Source organism: Salmo salar, chromosome 19, assembly GCF_965601325.2.
Source record: "Salmo salar chromosome 19, fSalSal1, whole genome shotgun sequence".
Taxonomy (NCBI): Eukaryota; Metazoa; Chordata; class Actinopteri; order Salmoniformes; family Salmonidae; genus Salmo; species Salmo salar.
The window spans coordinates 58,678,856-58,698,677 of NC_138309.1; the positions used below are offsets into that span (position 1 = coordinate 58,678,856).

Genomic DNA, 19,822 nt, shown 5'->3' on the forward strand with positions numbered 1-19,822 from the left:
ACAGAGGAATGAGAGAAGAAGAGTGAAGCGAGGGATGGGACTCACGGTGCCTGGAAGAGGTAGACTCTCCAGTCGGCGGTGCGGAGGTAGAACACATTGGGTCTCTTGCTGTAGTCAGCAGCCCTCATGGCCAGAGAGTGGTGGATGGACACGGCGTTCTTCAGATCCTCGTCCGACAGCTGTTTATCTGGCCGGTACTCTCCCTGCATGGTCAAACAATGACAATCATCATAAAGTGTGATTACATCATGATGTCATTATTGACCATCGCAGTAGTTCTGACCACAGGGTAGTGTATTCAACCCCCAGATGGTTCTTTGAGTACCGGTAATCTAATTGAGTTGTCATGTGAGTATGTCAAGCATCAGTGAGTTGGCATTGGATGTTAGGGTGTGAAATTCCAGCAATCAAAAATCACAGCAATTGATTGTAGCCCTTTCCTGTAGTCAAATGACCAAATCTCCCTCTAGTGGCCTCATGGGTGGAATGTTATTACTATCTTTTATCATTTCATAATTAATAAACATAATTATTTTTAAACCTGCAGAAAATCCGGTGTTTCTATGTCAAACGTTTTTTAAATATATTTCAGTCTTCTGTGATGTATATAAAGTGTAATATTGGGATGCAAACTCAAAATTAAATACATTTCAACTCTATATCTGACATGGAACAGGTGTCTTCTTTTGTTAAAGCCCATATCCATGTGTGTGAGGTGTATACTTTTGTTTCAAAGTAGATTTGTTTAAGACTACCCAGAAACACTCTGTGTGACCCTGATTTAGCCCACTGCAGTAAAAGGTTAACTGAACCGTTGGTGATTGAATCAGGACAATCTAGAAGATAACTGTGTCCAGACCTCTCTTTTAGCAGGAAGACTTGTTGATGGGATGTTACAGAACAAACCATACTAAGGAAATGGGTATTTTTCACACCCGAGTAGGTGCCGTGCCTCTGCCCAACTCAGACATGACCGTTGGACCAGAGAGCACTGCCAATAGACATACAGTACATAACATACATCATTGGCACAGCTGCGTCGCCATGGGACCGCCTCTGGTTGGGACCCTTGCTTTCTGTTCAAAGTGGCCGAGTTACACACAAGTCCAAGAAGCTGGCAGGGCTGCCCGTAGCAAAGGCCAGGACCACTGGTCCAAATGGGTATAGACGGCAATGCCAGGTCTGAGGACTGCAGCCTGAAGGCACTGAACCAAAGACTCAACCTTTATGCATTACCTCATACTGATAATATCAACACCCAACAGGGTATGGAAAGCCATCCGGATGGCTGGAGAGTGAGATCTGTATTTCAGTGTGTGTCAATCAAAGATGGGTATACTTCCATGTGTATCACAAATGTTATTGTGTATGAGTACGTAACAAAGTAGGATCATCTTAGCAGTCTTTTTAGACCTAATTTTCGGAACATAAAAAGTGAGTTGACTGAGCAGGCATTTATAGACTTTTCAGAATTTCGGGACAGTGAATGTGTTGGAAGTTCATAAAGTGAGACAGAAGTGACAGAAGTGTAGTCACACCTGCTCACCTTCTGCAGGTAGAGAATCAGCCCCTTCAGAATGCCATAGAATGTCTTCCATCCTCTCTTCCCACGCGGTGCTGAGATCAGGAGAATAGTTTGGTCAAAACATAGGTCACCTTCAAATGTCCATCCTAACTTCACACCTATACATACTTAATACATTGCTTCATACAAAGTGGTAGGCTAGTATGTATGTTGGAACAGAGCCACAAAACTCTCATTGTTCCAAAGAAAGTTATACGATTTACTGTATGTGGACCACAATAAGTATGCTGTAGCTGTTGCTAAAATAACAGCATAGGGCTAAATGAGTATAATGATAATAATAATAATAATAATAATAATTGTAAAAACATGGGACTTATATAGCGCGTTTCAAGGGCTCAAAGTCGCTTTACAAATGTAGAAATGAAAAGAAAACAAAAAAAACGGAGTCAAAACAAAACATTAAACTAAACAAAAACATGAATATAAAGAGGGGTGGGCTTAACAAATAAACAGCGATGAGAATAAGAAGGGAATATGACACATACTGTGAGGATTTATAGGGGGGTCAATGGGGGTTCAGACCAATAAGCTATAAATGTACAATATATCTATGGTTTTGACACGTACTTCTCTTGCCGTCTGAGTCAGCGTGCACCTTGCGCACCAGGAAGCCGTTCTTGTACAGCAGGGCTCCCGAGGGCTGGGACATGGCCACTAGGTGTTTCCCACCGCTGGCCATGCTCTTCATGTGTTTAGAGGTGGAGTCTGCCTGGTTGGTGTCCCCCAGCTCTGAGAAAGACTTCCGCATCTCCTCCTCATCGCTATGGCAACAACAAACAGAAGGATGAGCAACCTGGTTGCTGTTTTACCACGCCTCATTAGCAACAGGTCAACCAATCACGTTCAACCAATCACTTTCCAGCTGTCTCCCTCTGTGACTGTCCATTAGAAGACAGAGATGAGAAAGAGTAGTTTCAATGGCCGAACTCATACAGTTGAAGTCGGAAGGTTACATACACTTAGGTTGGAGTCATTAAAACTCGTTTTTCAACCAGTCCACAAATGTCTTGTTATAAACTATAGTTTTGGCAAGTCGGTTAGAACATCTACTTTGTGCATGACACAAGTAATTTTTCCAACAATTGTTTACAGACAGATTATTTCACTTATAATTCACCGTATCACAATTCCAGTGGGTCAGAAGTTTACATACACTAAGTTGACTGTGCCTTTAAACAGCTTGGAAAATTCCAGAAAAGTATGTCAAGGCTTTAGAAGCTTCTGATAGGCTAATTGACGTAATTTAAGTCAATTGGAGGTGTACCTGTGGATGTATTTCAAGGCCTACCTTCAAACTCAGTGCCTCTTTGCTTGACATCATGGGACAATCAAAAGAAATCATCCAAGACCTCAGAAAAAAAATTGTAGACCTCCACAAGTCTGGTTCATCCTTGGGAACAATTTCGAAACACCTGAAGGTACCACGTTCATCTGTACAAACAATAGTATGCAAGTATAAACACCATGGGACCACGCAGCCGTCATACCGCTCAGGAAGGAGACGCATTCTGTCTCCTAGAGATGAACGTACTTTGGTGAGAAAATTGCAAATCAATCCCAGAGGACCTTGTGAAGATGCTGGAGGAAACAGGTAAAAAAGTATCTATATCCACAGTAAAACAAGTCCTATATCGACATAACCTGAAAGGCCACTCAGCAAGGAAGAAGCCACTGCTCCAAAACCGCCATAACAAAGCCAGACTATGGTTTGCAACTGCACATGGGGATAAAGATAGTACTTTTTGGAGAAATGTCCTCTGGTCTAATGAAACAAAAATACAACTGTTTGGCCATAATGACCATCATTATGTTTTGAGGAAAAAGGGGCAGGCTTGCAAGCCGAAGAACACCATCCCAACCGTGAAGCACAGTGGTGGCAGCATCGTGTTGTGGGGGTGCTTTTCTGCAGGAGGGACTGGTGCACTTCACAGAATAGATGGCATCATGAGGGAGGAAAATGATGTGGATATATTGAAGCAACATCTCAAGACATCAGTCAGGAAGTTAAAGCTTGGTCGCAAATGGGTCTTCCAAATGGACAATGACACCAAGCATACTTCCAAAGTTGTGGCAAAATGGCCTAAGGACAACAAAGTCAAGGTATTGGAGTGGCCATCACAAAGCCCTGACCTAAATCCTATGGAAAATGTGTGGGCAGAACTGAAAAAGTGTGTGCGAGCAAGGAGGCCTACAAACCTGACTCAGTTAAACCAGCTCTGTCAGGAGGAATGGGCCAAAATTCACCCAACTTATTGTGGGAAGCTTATGGAAGGCTACCCAAAACGTTTGACCCAAGTTGAACAATTTAAAGGCAATGCTACCAAATACTAACTGAGTGTATGTAAACTTCTGACCCACTGGGAATGTGATGAAAGAAATAAAAGCTGAAATAAATCATTCTCTCTCCTATTATTCTGACATTTCACATTCTTAAAATAAAGTGGTCATCCTAACTGACCTAAAACAGGGAATTTTTACTTGGATTAAATGTCAGGAATTGTGAAAAACTGAGTTTAAATCTATATAAACTTCCGACTTCAACTGTAGGTCATACAAACTCCTTCTTCATTGGTTATATTGTGCTTTTTGTCATCTACCAAAAACACTGAAGTGAATTTTGTGGACATAGCCTTGGTTATATAACATTTAAACAAAGCACAATTCTACCTAGGGGGAACCTGAGTGAATGAAAGTGTTTCTTCTTCTTCAAAGCCTTAATTCAGTGTCTTTCCCCTTCCCTAGCGCCTTCCCTCGCTCCTTCCCTCCTCGACCATGTCGTTGTGATTCCCTCCTGGTCTCCAGAGAACCAGTCCACTCTCCTAGATCAAAACACACTGCAGTAGAAGAGCGACACGATCAATCGCGTGGCGGCCTTGAGGTGAAAAACGAGGGCATTCTGTTTCACTAGGGACTTCCTATTTTTGAGACTAATTTCAGACTTGTCACTGGCTTTTTCAGTTTTGTGTTTCCCCATTGATCAAGAGAGGAACTGCTCCAGAACTGTGAAAAGTCATACTTTTCCCAAATGTGTAACTACCTCAAACAATTGATGTGTTATTACAGAACTAGAAAATGGCTGTGTGTATTAGTGCATGATGAAAATATAACTGTATCTTAGTATACAGTTGAGTGTAATCAGTATACCAATGGAGGCTGGTGGAGGGAGGTTGGCTTTTTATAATGGCTAAAATGTAATGATTGGAGAATCATCAAACACATCAAACACATGGTTTCCATTCCATTTGGTTTTCATGTGTTTGATGCCATTCCATGTGTTCTCTAACCATAATCCCTACCCTTACCCTAACTTTAACCATAACCCTTTACCTAACTAACCCTACCCATAACCACTTCAAATGTCAACTTCAATGGGATAGGGACGTCCCAAGGATCCCGGATAGCACACTTTTTGAGGCAGGTTCAAATGATGATCACTCTAGTCCCACTCAAAATGAAGATACTGTATTTAGTATAAGCCATGTATACCACATGTCCCCTTACTGCTATGATAATCCTACAACCATGGTTGGGGTGTTGTTAACATCTTATTACATGTGGGATAATCTGGACCTGAGGCAGCAGTTAAGAGGATGACTCATGTTAAAAGCTAAACCTTTCCTATAATGTTTCCCAATACTAGTCAGTCAATCCACCCAAAACCAGTCAAACCCAGTTTAAACGAGGACCACACTTGTTACCTCACCATGTGTAAAAGTTCACATTCAAAATAGACATGCAAACCACCATCAAAATGGCTTCCCTTGTAACCCTTTAAGAGTATGATATGAGTAACCAGCCGTATATAACAACAGTTAGCTCTACACGAGAGAGAGCTGATGGATAGCTAGTGAGAGCTGATGAGCATGTGTCTCAGAGTTCTAGCCTGTTGCCTGGTAACTGGTGGTCTGTGTGAATCCCACTCTACACTGAGTCAAAATAAAAGGGAGAGAAAGAGAGAGAGAGAGAGAGAGAGAGAGAGAGAGAGAGAGAGAGAGAGAGAGAGTGGGGGGATGGACGGAAATGAGGGAGCGAGGAGCTAAAGAGAGGAGAAAAAAACAAAAGCCTAGAAAGACAAAGCTGAGATGAGCCATGTCCAATCAATTGAATTTACCACAGGTGGACTCCAATCAAGTTGTAGAAACATCAAGGATGAGCAATGGAAACAGGATGCACCTGAGCTCAATTTCGAGTCTCATAGCAAAGGGTCTGAATACTTATGTAAAAAAGGTATTTCTGTTTAGTATTTGTAATACATTTGCAAAAATGTTTAAAAAAAAACTGTTTTCACTTTGTCTTTATGGGGTATTGTATGTAGATTGATGAGGAAAACATTTTATTTCATACATTTTAGAATAAGGCTGTAACGTAACAAAATGTTTAAAAAGGGAAGGGGTCTGAATACTTTCCGAATGCACTATATATTGAACAAAACAATTAACACAACATACAACAATTTCAATGATTTGACTGAATTACAGCTCATATAAGGAAATCAGTCAATTGAGGAGCCATACTAAAGAGGAGAGGAGAGGGGGATGGAGTTGTAGTGCGGAGGAGGAAGAGAGTGAACAGGTTGATTAGGTGTAGGTTTATTTGATTATCTTGCAGAAACATACGTACATCAAATATGATGTCATAACATAAAACACAAGTTCCCAAAGAACACAGTGGCCAGGATTCTTCAATGGAAGAAGTTTGGAACCACCAAGACTCTTCCTAGAGCTGGTTACCCGGCCAAACTGAGCAATCGAGGGAGAAGGGCCTTGGTCAGAGAGGTGACCAAGAACCGGATGGTCACTCTGACAGAGCCCCAGAGTTCCTCTATGGAGATGGGAGAACCTTCCAGAAGGACAACCATCTCTGCAGCACTCCACCAATCAGGTCTTTATGGTAGAATGGCCAGACGGAAGCCACTCCACAGTAAAGGGCACATGACAGCCCACTTGGATTTTTGGACTCTCAATTGGAGGCAGGTGTTTCTAGTTGCCTCTGATTGGGAGTCCCATAAGTAGGTGTGTGTTTGTTTGGTTTTCGTGGGTAGTTGTTTTTGCACTGCGTGTTGTGTGCCTGCAAAACTGTTCCTGTCGTGTATATTGTTTTCCAGTGGATGCGTTACTCCTTTTTTTAATTAAAACATGAGCATCCATATTCCCGCTGCAGTTTGGTCTATTCAACACGGCTCTTTTTGTGACAGAACTACCCACCACCAAAGGACCAAGCAGCGGAGAAGAGGACAGAGGCAAGTGAGGGAGGAATGTTGGAGGCAGCCCCAAGAATTTTTTAGGGGGGGGCACAAGGGCTATTTGGCGGGGCGAGATTACAGCCCCAGGCCAGCTCCCCGTACCCTTGTAGGGCAGACTGGACAGGTCCCGTGCTTTGGGGTTGGGGCTGTGGTGAGGCCTGGGATTTTCAGGCCGGTAGGCAAGGTACCAGCGCCCCGCATGTGCCAGGGCGAAGTAGGCATCGAGCCGGAAGGGGTGATGCCAACCCTGCGCTCAAGACCACCAGTGCGCCCTTTCGGTCCGGTGTTTCCCGCCAGACGCACTAGCATGGAGGTGCGTGTCTCCAGGCTGGCACGTCCTATACCAGCCCCACGCATCAGGAGTCTAGTGTGTCAACCCAGCCTCGCCAGTCAACAGTCACCAGAGCTGCCCGCCAGTCAACAGTCGTCAGTGCTGCCCGCCAGTCAACCATCACCAGAGCTGCCCGCCAGTCAACAGTCGTCAGAGCTGCCCGCCAGTCAACAGTCGTCAGAGCTGCCCGCCAGTCAACAGTCGTCAGAGCTGCCCGCCAGTCAACAGTCGTCAGAGCTGCCCGCCAGTCAACAGTCGTCAGTCGTCAGAGAGGTCAGACTGCCCTGAACTGCCGGAGTGGCCAGACTGCCCTGAACTGCCGGAGTGGCCAGACTGCCCTGAACTGCCGGAGTGGCCAGACTGCCCTGAACTGCCAGAGTGGCCAGACTGCCCTGAACTGCCAGAGTGGCCAGACTGCCCTGAACTGCCAGAGTGGCCAGACTGCCCTGAACTGCCAGAGTGGCCAGACTGCCCTGAACTGCCAGGGTGGCCAGACTGCCCTGAACTGCCAGGGTAGCCAGACTGCCCTGAACTGCCAGGGTGGCCAGACTGCCCTGAACTGCCAGGGTGGCCAGACTGCCCGGTTCTGCCAGAGGTGCCCGCCTGCCCTGATCTGCCAGGGTGCCCGGCCTGTCAGGATCAGCCCGAGTGGTCCTCCTGCCCTCCGGTCCAGCCCGAGTGGTCCTCCTGCCCTCCGGTCCAGCCCGAGTGGTCCTCCTGCCCTCCGGCCCAGCCCGAGTGGCCCTCCTGCCTTCCGGCCCAGCCCGAGTGGCCCGCATGCCTTCCGGCCCAGCCCGAGTGGCCCGCATGCCTTCCGGCCCAGCCCGAGTGGCCCGCATGCCTTCCGGCCCAGCCCGAGTGGTCCGCCTGCCCTGATCTGCCAGGGTGCCCGGCCTGTCAGAATCAGCCCGAGTGGCCCTCCTGCTCTCCGGCCCAGCCCGAGGGGCCCTCCTGCTCTCCGGCCCAGCCCGAGGGGCCCTCCTGCTCTCCGGCCCAGCCCGAGGGGCCCTCCTGCTCTCCGGCCCAGCCCGAGGGGCCCCTCCTGCTCTCCGGCCCAGCCCGAGGGGCCCTCCTGTCCCCCGGCCCAGCCCGAGGGGCCCTCCTGTCCCCCGGCCCAGCCCGAGGGGCCCTCCTGTCCCCCGGCCCAGCCCGAGGGGCCCTCCTGTCCCCCGGCCCAGCCCGAGGGGCCCTCCTGTCCCCCGGCCCAGCCCGAGGGGCCCTCCTGTCCTCCGGCCCAGCCCGAGGGGTCCGTCTGCCTGGCGCAGCTATCGGCTCCACCGAAGTGGGCGACGCCGAGGGTGGAGCAGGGTCCACGTCCTGCACCGGAGCCACCTCCAGGATAGGTGGGTTGGGGAGGGAGGGTGTAGCACAGTGCCGTCGTTGACGGCAGCCACCCTCCCTTCCCTCCCTTATTGTTTAGGGGGTATTGCTTTTTGGTTTTGTTGGGGTAATGGGGATTTTTTGTGTTTTCTTTTAAGGTGCATTCCGGGGTCTGCACCTTTAGGGGGGGGTAATGTCACGTCCTGACCAATATTTAGGTATTATTTCTATTATATTTGGTCCACAGTAAAGGGCACATGACAGCCCACTTGGATTTTTCCAAAAGGAACCTGAAGCCACTCCTAAAGGACTCAGACCATGAGAAACAAGATTCTCTGGTCTGATGAAACCAAGATTGAACTGTTCAGCCTGAATACTAAGTGTCACGTCTGCAAAAAACCTGGCACAATCTCTACGGTGAAGCATGGTGGTGGCAGCATCATGCTGTGGGGAGGTATTTCAGTGGCAGGGACAGGGAGACTAGTCAGGAAAGAGGGAAAGATGAACGGAGCAAAGTACAGAGAGATCCTTGATGAAAACCTGCTTCAGACTAACAAAATGTGGAAAAAGTCAAGGGGTATCAATACTTTTTAGTCTTTGCTATGACATGCACTGTCAACTGTGGGACCTTATATAGACAGGTGTGTGCCTTTCCAAATCATGTCAAATCAATTGAATTTACCACAGGTGGACTCCAATCAAGTTGTAGAAACATCAAGGATGAGCAATGGAAACAGGATGCACCTGAGCTCAATTTCGAGTCTCATAGCAAAGGGTCTGAATACTTATGTAAAAAAGGTATTTCTGTTTTGTATATGTAATACATTTGCAAAAATGTCAAAAAACCTGTTTTCACTTTGTCATAATGGGGTATTGAAAGTAGATTGATGAGGAAAACCTTTTATTTCATACATTTTAGAATAAGGCTGTAACGTAACATGTTTAAAAAGGGAAGGGGTCTGAATACTTTCCGAATGCACTGTATACTGAACAAAAATATAAACGCACCATGTAAAGTGTTGGTCCCATATTTCATGAGCTGAAATAAAAGATCAGAAATGTTCCATATGCACAAAAAGCTTATTTCTCTAATTTTTTCTGTACAAATTTGGTTACATCCCTGACAGTGAGCATTTCTCCTTTGCCAAGATAATCCATCCACCTGACAGGTGTGGCATATTGTCACGTCCTGACCAATATTTAGGTATTATTTCTATTATATTTGGTCAGGACGTGGCAGAGGTATATTTGTTTTGTATTATGGGGTTTTGTGTGTGGTGTAGTGGGGTGTATTAGTTTGGTATAGGTTCTAGGTTTGTTTTTCTATGTGTAGTTTTGGGTGCTGGACTCTCAATTGGAGGCAGGTGTTTCTAGTTGCCTCTGATTGGGAGTCCCATAAGTAGGTGTGTGTTTGTTTGGTTTTCGTGGGTAGTTGTTTTTGCACTGCGTGTTGTGTGCCTGCAAAACTGTTCCTGTCGTGTATATTGTTTTCCAGTGGATGCGTTACTCCTTTTTTGAATTAAAACATGAGCATCCATATTCCCGCTGCAGTTTGGTCTATTCAACACGGCTCTTTTTGTGACACATATCAAGAAGCTGATTAAACAGCATGATAATTACACAGGTGCACCTTGTGCTGGAGACAATAAAAGGCCATTCTAAAATGTGCAGTTTTGTCACACAATACAATGCCATAGATGTCTCAAGTTTTGAGAGAGCATGCAATTGGCATGCTGACTGCAGGAATATCCACCAGAGCTGTTGCCAGATAATTAAATGTTCATTTCTCTACAATAAGACGCCTCCAAGATCGTTTTAGAGAATTTGGCAGTACGTCCAACCGGTCTCAAAACCACTCCAGCCCAGGACCTCCACATCCGGCTTCATCTGCAGGATCGTCTGAGACCAGCCACCCAGACAGCTGATTAAACTGAGGAGTATTTGTGTTTGTAACAAAGGCCTTTTGTGGGGAAATAATCATTCTGATTGGCTGGGCCTGGCTCCCCAGTGGGTGGGCCGCGCCCCTGCCCAGTCATGTGCAGTCCATAGATTAGGGGCTAATGAGTTCATTTCAATTGACTGATTTCTTATATGAACAGTAATTCAGTAACATTTTTGAAATTGTTGCATGTTGCGTTTATATTTTTGTTCAGTATACAGTATTTATAATAACGTATAAAAAAACAAACATTTGTTTTTGATGTTGGACATAAGACTGTAAAATCACCAGGAAATCAGCTCAAAGTTATTTTAATTTCAGAAATATTTTACCAAGTATTCCCACGCATAGATAGAGAGGCATATGTGATCATGTCCCAATATAATCAAGGTATGAAATTATTCTGTTTTTGTCAAATACTATACTGTATGTGTTTGGGATTCTTGCGGTCAATTTGCAGTGTACCAAATATATATATATCTGGCCCCCTGACCATCCGCTCAAGGAAAAATTGGCCCACGGCTAAATGTAATTGGGGACCTCTACGATAGAGTATTGCCTTAAACTCCTTAGATTATGCTGTCTCTGTGTAGGGTAGAAACTAGTGCAGAGGATTTGTGTGGCCATGCAGGAGCCCTTTGAAGGACTTGACTGTAGGTTCATCATGCCTGCTCTCCAGAGATGGGAGTGAGTTGCAGGGAGTGCCAATGACGCAGCAGATTCGTCTCTGAATGCCTTCTAAAGTCCTTAGAGAGACACTTTGGAAGGCCAGGCCACACTGGCGAGGCATACTCCATGATTGGGACGGATGAAGGTCAAGTATATCTGCAGGAGGACCTCAGTTGGGAGGTCAGCTTGTCTTGCTTCACTTAGGTAGTAGATCCTGGGTTGAAGCTTTTTTAGGATATACCGGACATGCTCGTTCCAGTAGAGGTCGGCTGACACCATCACACCTATCAGTTGGAAAAACTCCAAACACTCAACTGGGAGGCAGTTTACAGCAACCGCGGGTGGAAAAGCCTCGTCAGCAGCCTTTCTGAAGCTGATGAGCATATCCTTAGTTTTCTTTTCGTTCACATACAGGCAGTTGGTTTTTCCCCACTCAGCCACTGCATAGACGGCTGCTTGTGTTTGGCCAGGTAGATTGCCAGGAAACAACTCTATGAGTGTGAGGTCATCAGCACACTTGACAGGATGGATGCTGATTGGAAGGCTGGAGTCTAGGGTGTTCATGCATAGCACAAACATTAGGGGAGAGAGCACACCACCCTGGGGAACTCCAGCTGGGACTGGCTGTGAGTTAGAATGGTATGTTCTCCACCTCACCATCTGCTTGCGGTTATCCAGGTAGCTCTTGAGGTCTGAGGATGTGTGAAGACATTGCTGCACAGCAAGCTAACGGTAACATACACTTTTTATACAAAAGTATGTGGACACCCCTTCAAATTAGTGGATTCGGCTATTTCAGCCACACCCGTTGCTGAGAGGTGCATAAAATCGAGCACACAACCATGCAATCTCCATAGACAAACATTGGCAGTAGAACGGCCCATACCGAAGAGCTCAGTGACTTTCAATGCGGCACCGTCATAGGATCCCAACTTTCCAACAAGTCAGTTCATCAAATGTCTGCCCTGGCAGAGCTTCCCCGGTCAACTGTAAGTGCTGTTAATGTGAAGTGGAAATATCTAGGAGCTCAGCCGTGAAGTGGTAGGCCACACAACGAACAGGACCGCTGAGTGCTGAAACGCATAGCGCATAAAAATCGCCTGTCCTCGGTCGCAACACTCACTACCGAGTTCCAAACTGCCTCTGGAAGCAACGCCAGCACAAGAACTGTTCATCGAGCGCTTCATGAAATGGGTTTTCATGGCTGAGCAGCCGCACACAAGCCTAAGATCACCATGTGCAATGCCAAGTGTCGGCTGGTGTGGTGTAAAGCTCACCGCCAATGGACTCTGGAGTAGTGGAAACGTGTTCTCTGGAGTGATGAATCACACTTCACTATCTGGCAGTCCGACGGACTAATCTGGGTTTTACGGATGCCAGGAGAATGCTATCTGCCTGAATGCATAGTGCCAACTGTAAAGTTTGGTGGAGGAGGAATAATGGTCAGGGGCTGTTTTTCATGGTTTGGGCTAGGCCCCTTAGTTCCAGTGAATGGAAATCTTAACGCTACAGCATACAATTACATTCTAGACGATTCTGTGCTTCTAACAGTTGGGGAAGGCACTTTCCTTTGTCAGCATGACAATGCCCCTGTGCACAAAGCGAGGTCCATACAGAATGGTTTGTCGAGATCGGTGTGGAAGAAGTTGATTGGGCTACACAGAGTCCTGACTTCAACCCCATCGAACACCTTTGGGATGAATTGGAACGCCAACTGCGAGCCAGGCCTTATTGCCCAACATCAGTGCCTGACCTCACTAATGCTCTTGTGGCTGAATGGAAGCAAGTCCCTGCAGCAATGTTCCAACATCTAGTGGAAAGCCTTCCCAGAAGAGCGGAGGCTGTTATAGCAGAAAAAGGGGGACCAACTCCATATTAATGCCCATGATTTTGGAATGAGATGTTCGACAAGCAGGTGTCCACATACTTTTGGTAATGTAGTGTAACACAATAGTCTTGTCATACCTGTGACACTTCCTATTAAAACACATATGACACCTGTTACTGACTGTATACAGTTGTGGTCATGTGAAATATGTGTACTATGAATAGGGCTTCAGGTGCTATTTGCATGGTCCCTTATAAACAAATGAATAAATACATCATTGAAACGGGACTGGTATATTATTATGATAACGTTGTTCAGATGACTGGTGGTGTCTATTTTGTGATGCCAGTGAAATAGGTTCTTCTTATCTCTTTTTCTAACAGGCGATAGAAGCTAGCAGGAGAGGAGACAATGGAAGACAGGATGATTAGAGCCAATAATGGAGGAGAGCAAGATTAGCAGAATAGAAGGAATAATAGAGCAGATGGGTCTCTCTCTCTCTCTCTCTCTCTCTCTCTCTCTCTCTCTCTCTCTCTCTCTCTCTCTCTCTCTCTCTCTCTCTCTCTGTCTCTGTCTCTCTCTCTCTCTCTCTCTCTCTCTCTCTCTCTCTCTCTCTCTCTGTCTCTGTCTCTCTCTCTCTCCTCTCTCTCTCTCTCTCTCTCTCTCTCTCTCTCTCTCTCTCTCTCTCTCTCTATATATATATATATATATATATATATATATATACAGTATCTGTATAGATGTGTCTAAAAATGACTAGTCTATCCTCAGCCTCTTGTCCCCAGCATCATGGCCATGTATTTTAATTGGGTGTCTGTTTCTGTGGAGATGTTTGAACTGGATTGCCTCTCTCTCTGTGGATCTGTTCCCAGACCTGTTCCTCTGACCACTTTTCAGTCAGCTGCTCTGGGAATGCTGCTATTCTTGGGAAGGTAGTGGGAGGCTGTGGTCACACCTTTGTACAGGATGCAATGAGGACCCTTTTAATGGAATGATAGGTGTGTGTGTGTTGTGTTGTGTGTGTGTGTGGTGTGTGTGTGTGTGTGTGTGTGTGTGTGTGTGTGTGTGTGTGTATGTGTGTGTGTGTGTGTGTGTGCGTGCACCGGAACACAGAGGCAAGAGCAGAACGGTCGCTATGTAGCTGTAGCCATGGTGCTGTAACTATGGCAACAAAGCTTGGAAAGCCAGAGACTTAATTGGCATCTCTGAAGCACAGTGAGCTGAGATCCAGAATAGCAACCCTTGACACACAAATGTTTCCATCACAACATGCACGTCATTAATAAGGATGCTATCGAATCAACCAATACTCTTCACTATCCAAATACTATGCATGTGTGCGGACTCTAGGTGAACTGTGGACTCTGAGTGAAGTATGTTTCTGTGTGTGTGTGTGTGTGTGTGTGTGTGTGTGTGTGTGTGTGTGTCTGTGTCAGAACATACACTTAAATGCACAAATACTGTATATACTGTTGATAACAAGGCATTAAAGTGGAACTCACATTGTCCATTGAAGCTTCTCATTCTTGATTGAGTTGTACAGGGCCTGTGGAAGAAAAACCCATTAGATAATTATGACGAAATAGTACTCAGATTCACCTGGGAGAAACAAATGGTTGAATCCATCAACTAATCAGTCAGAAAGCCAGTTAACCAATCAATAATTTGTCTCCTCCTTCCTCTCGAGAATCCTCGTTGGGGCAAACACGACCGTTGACCTAAACCCATGCACCATTTCTATGTTATATTCCTCAAGAATATTATTATCATTAATGTATAAGTCCAAAAATGTATGTACCAACTGCTGATTGCCCCTTTAAGGGGAGTCTATGGAATAACACAGCAGGTAAAATGGGATTTGAAGAAAAAGGCTACAGTTTCTGTGTGCACCCTCATTGATAAATACAACAGGCTTTTGGAGTCACCGCGTTTCGCTTCGCTTTCCTATTAATCTCCTGTGACAGCCAAGCCATTTAGACATTCCTATTCAAATCCAGCCCCTTTTAGTGACAATGGGATATGCTAGCGGAATATGATCTACCGTTTAGCACTGGGGTTCTGTGAAAGGAGTTTAGAGGAAGAGGAGTCAGAGCTATCAGCCCCTGATGGTGAATTCAGATCAAGGCCTAGAAGGGACTGACGGACAACTGTGACAGCTGACGTGATGGAGAGGACTCTAGCAGGAAGTACATCATCACCACGTCCCTCCCAGATCCTCTGAAGTCTGGGAAAATATACAATGATGTTTTCATAAGGAGATGGGACAAATGGCTGTACAAGGTAGTAGGTCTTGAAATTGAAATCAGTTTGAGCTTATTTATTTTCAAATTTTGTATGATTAAGAAACCGATGATGATGATATTCAATTCAATCGAGTTGATTGACAGTTAGTGTTGGATTTCACTGACTGTTCTAGACATAATATTGAGGTGTGGTTTCTCAGTCAAACCCATTGAAATTAACAATGTGTTAGATGCAGTGTATCCATTCAATCTCATTTCCCTACGTTTCCTATTAAACAGGCACTAATTGAAATACTTCTGAATATTCATGAGCAGCCAGACCATTTGGATTTTAGGTTCTGGGCTCAAATGTCCCCTTGCTATGGAGACGTAGTGTCTAAAAATCGAGACTCAAATTGTGTTACAAGCTTCATGAATATTAATATTCAGCGCAGATAAGGGCTGTCTTCGTGGAAAGCCGACGTTGGCCCATTTCAAAGTCTAATTTCGATGCACTCTCTTTTGTAGCACAAAAGTCTTCAACATCAAATCTGGGGGTGAATTTGTGAACCCGAAAAACAGATGGATTGATCTACTGTTGCTAGGATCATGGTCAGATTTGAGTCAATTATTGGTTTCTACATATAGACGCTCAAATGTAATTACAAATCCTGTTAATATTTGACTCCGATTGGAAAACCAGGCAAACTGAACCGAAAGCACAACATTAAACATGAGAGTAAGTGGTATATCTGAGACATACAGGGGGTCCATAATTATTGGCATTACAGTAGTAGTACACTGGAAGGAGATCAAGCTGAGAGAGACAGATGTTAATATACACGTTATACTGGTCCTGACTGCCAAGGAGTCGGTGGAGGGGAGTCGAATGTTATGGAGGTGTGGGGGTGGGGGGGGGATCATGTGGGAATAAGTGAGATGTATGGGGAGGCCCTGTCAGAACCGTAAGAGGGGAGAGAGAGACGGGGAGGACAGGGCGTAGAGGCGTAATCAGTGTCACACGGAGCAGTCGGCCTCATTCAGATCAGGATGGATGTTCGTCACCTTCACCTACGCGCTCCGCCAGCGTCCCACGGCACCCGTGCAGCGAATGAGAGTTAGCCTTGAGGGTTGCTGTTACCACTGGTTACTACACACAACATGCGGTAGCCTAGATTACGGAAGGGCCTGTCAGCCTGGTGTTCATCCAATCTGCAATCTACTCAACTAACAAATTATTCACAACCCTATAAAAGCCATATATAAATGTATGAATCTGTGGCTGTACAAGGTTGCATTGTCTTCGATTGACAGACAAAAATGTCCCTAAATTACAAACACCTACAGTGCTGGGCATGGCATTTTACAGTACGTTGACATGACAACGATAAACAATGTCATCAGAAACAAGAAAGTGCTTGAAACACAACCCCACTTTAACACATGCAAACACAACCAAAGTGCTGAATTAAGTGTCGAATAGTGAAACGCAGAAGGTCGTGCTATGTCAGTCGGTGTCTTACCCGGGTGGCACATTGTACCTTCTTCCTCTTGCGGGCCTGTGGGTGGTTCTGTCCATCTTGGGCCTTGCCCAGCAGGTCTGGGAACATAAGGGGCTTGAGGGAGCGCGAGCGGGGCGTACGGGGGTAGCGGAAAGGGTCAATCATCCGGAAGTCTCGGCCATAGCGGACCGAGCACAGGGAGCGCGAGCGCAGGCGCCCCGCCGAGTGCAGGCTGTTCACGCCGATCATGGCCACCCCCGAGGGTAATGTTACACAGCAGGACTAGATAGGCCAATCAGAGAAAGGTACACACTGCACACAACCAAGCGATGGTTCCAGATACACCCAGATTTCGTCTTTCTGTTCAGGGAGCTGTACAGTAGGGCATGGCCAAGAACATGAGGAAAAAGCTGTCTGTCTGTTTGTCTGTCTGTCTGTCTGTCTTGGCAGCTCTTAAGTACAGTGACGAGACTGAGGGCCAAGCAGTTGAGTGACAGTTCATAGAGGGCCGTCTGTCGCAGGAAACAGCGCGTAGCTGCTGTCACTCTCACGGCGTACCCGAGAGCATCAAACAGTGGTACACACTCTTTCTCACACACACACTCATTAGGTAATCTGGAATCTGATCAAATACTGGATGATCGGACAGTTCATCTATAAAACATGGTATGACAATTCCTTCATTGCCACTCAATGTCACACTGACATGTTTTGGATTGAATGTATTCCCAAGCAACACCGTCCACAGGTGGGCGTATCAGGTGATCAGTTAACACTGTTCTTGGATCAGATCCTCATTGAATTGATCCTCCAGGAGGTTTAATAATAGTCCTACCGGTCCTATTGGGAGAAGACAGTAGAATCTCTCAAACTGTTCCCTTGACAGCTGTTGGCTAAGCGGGCCCTCAGTCCCCCTTCTGCCCAGCTTAAACAGTATGCCGGGCTGTGCCTCCAAAAATGGTAATTGGCCAACTTTTGACCAGTGGCGTAACTGTGGGTGACAGATACTTACACGCACTCCCGTTGACACACACTCACGTTGACACACACACTCACTCACGATGACACACACACAGATGGTGCGCAACACTTGCAGAGGTGTGAAAGGACAGCCAGCATGAAACAGATGGGTGCCAAGGGCGGAAATAAGGAGGTAAAAAGCACAGAGGCTCGCACACACACAACGTAAAGAGTCCACATAGGACTCCTCCCACTTCTCGAGCAGGGATCCCAAATAGCACTCTCGATTGCGTCACTTGCCCCCAAAACACAACCAAAAAGTAATGAAGAAACAGGAGAAGAACTGAAGGAACTGTCGAACTAGACCAACGTCCAGTTAGAAAGAGAAGAGGGATACCGTAGGACTGCCTGGGTTCAGTCTACCCAGTAGAGTAAAAGGGGCTACGTTATATCCTGTTGCTCCCAGTGTAAGATGGAAGATGAACACCCTTCTGTCAGTCACCCAGAATGATGGAGGGATGACTACCCATCTATTTTAGGAGATCAGTGTCCGTCCATCTGTCCAGTCCCTTGTCGGCATCTACTCCTTCTTTGATCCCTCACTTCTTTGATCCCTCACTTCTTTGATCCCTCACTTCTTTGATCACTCACTTCTTTGATCCCTCACTTCTTTGATCCCTCACTTCTTTGATCCCTCACTTCTTTTATCACCTTCTCCGTGTTCTTCAACGTGCCATCTCTCAATGCTTCTTTTCAACAGTTCCAAATCTCTTCCCATAGTGCCCTCTGGGGGGGGGTAAGCGAAAAGCTTGTCCTCCTGCTGTTGTCTTTCCCTCCTTGTTTCTCTCTGTCTTTCCGTCGTCTATCTTTTCGTCATCCTCTTTTTTGGTTCTGTGTCGGAGAGCTGCCGGAATCGTACTGAGGAGAGAGACCTGACGGCGACTGTGTATGTGCTCTCTTCTCTATATGAGCCCCTCCCTCTATCTATCCCTCCCTCTCTCTCGCTCTCTCTCTGTCTGTCTGCAGCGAATCACAGACTTCCAACTCCTTCCTCCAGTCACACACACACACACACACACACACACACACACACACACACACACACACACACACACACACACACACACACACACACACACACACACACACACACACACACACACACACACACACTCCTCAATATTCTTTGAATGGTGATTAGTATTCGGTGCTTGTCTCCTCAGTGAGGTGGTCGGAATCAGCAGGAAAATGTGTTTATGCAGGTGTGTGTGTTATTTTGTGTGTGTGTGTTATTTTGTGTGTGCATGTTATTTTGTGTGTGTGATATCTTGTGTGTGCTTTTTTTTCTTCTCTCAAATGAAATTGTATTTGTCACATGCTTCGTAAACAACAGGTGTGGACTAACAGTGAAATGCTTACTTACGGGCCTTCCCAACAATGCAGAGAGCAACACCGAAACAAAAATCCAGAATTTCAACCCGTAATGAACAAGCTCAAACCAGCCCATACGTGAGCAACAAGCGTGTGTTTAACATTCAAGACAACCGCTATTGAACGACGAACAAAACATCCCAAAACAAAATGCAGTAGCACCATTTCTAAAAGAATATTGGCTTTGCTCCTGTTCTTTCAGTCAAGGCATGCACCTGCATGAATGCTTAGGTTGGAGTTCAAACCCTTCCCCAAGAGCAACTCAGCTACAATCGCACACCTGAAACCTAAAACCCTATCACCAATGCTAGAAAATAGGATTTGTATGTAAGGTATGGTCAGGGAAGAAACATGATAGAGGAGATAGAGGAGACAAATGAGCCCTGGTCAGCAACCTGGGATGAGAAGAGACATGAAGGAAGAGGACTAGCCTCCAGAAAAACTTGTCAGATAGAATCGTTGACTTAAAGGGGCAATCTGCGGTTGTGACATACATTTCTGGACTTAGAAATGAATGATATAGACCCGTTGATTTGTGTAGAATATAACTTAGAAATACCTCATGAGCTTAGTTCGACTGTCGTACCCCATCAGAACCCCAAATATAAGCACTGCTTGTAAACAAAGTAAACGTAAACAAACACTATATAGCCTCAAAACACGGTTAAAACTATCATTTTGATATCATGGATGGTCAGTCCTTATATGCATAGCTGTGTCTATCAATTTGAGAGTGGTTACAGTTCTCAAACTCCATCCCTCAGCTTTTTACCGAAACAGGGGTTTGTTA

General features: G+C 45.8%; 1 protein-coding gene across 2 annotated transcripts in view; it reads right to left on the bottom strand.

The window, feature by feature from the left end:
• LOC145850222 (PH and SEC7 domain-containing protein 1) overlaps positions 1 to 19,822 on the bottom strand; it is a 47,288-nt gene that overhangs the window by 9,566 nt on the left and 17,900 nt on the right. The window contains exons 1-5 of one of the 2 annotated variants that reach the window (XM_082965839.1): positions 16,663 to 18,573; positions 14,420 to 14,463; positions 2,156 to 2,349; positions 1,547 to 1,617; positions 46 to 203 (exon numbers count right to left, since the gene is read on the bottom strand). In XM_082965839.1, coding sequence (XP_082821965.1) covers positions 46 to 203; positions 1,547 to 1,617; positions 2,156 to 2,349; positions 14,420 to 14,463; positions 16,663 to 16,890 — 695 coding nt within the window. In that variant the 5' untranslated portion in view covers positions 16,891 to 18,573. Of the gene's footprint in view, positions 1 to 45; positions 204 to 1,546; positions 1,618 to 2,155; positions 2,350 to 14,419; positions 14,464 to 16,662; positions 18,574 to 19,822 lie in introns of those variants that run through there. The other variant, XM_045702505.2, reaches the window with a different exon arrangement.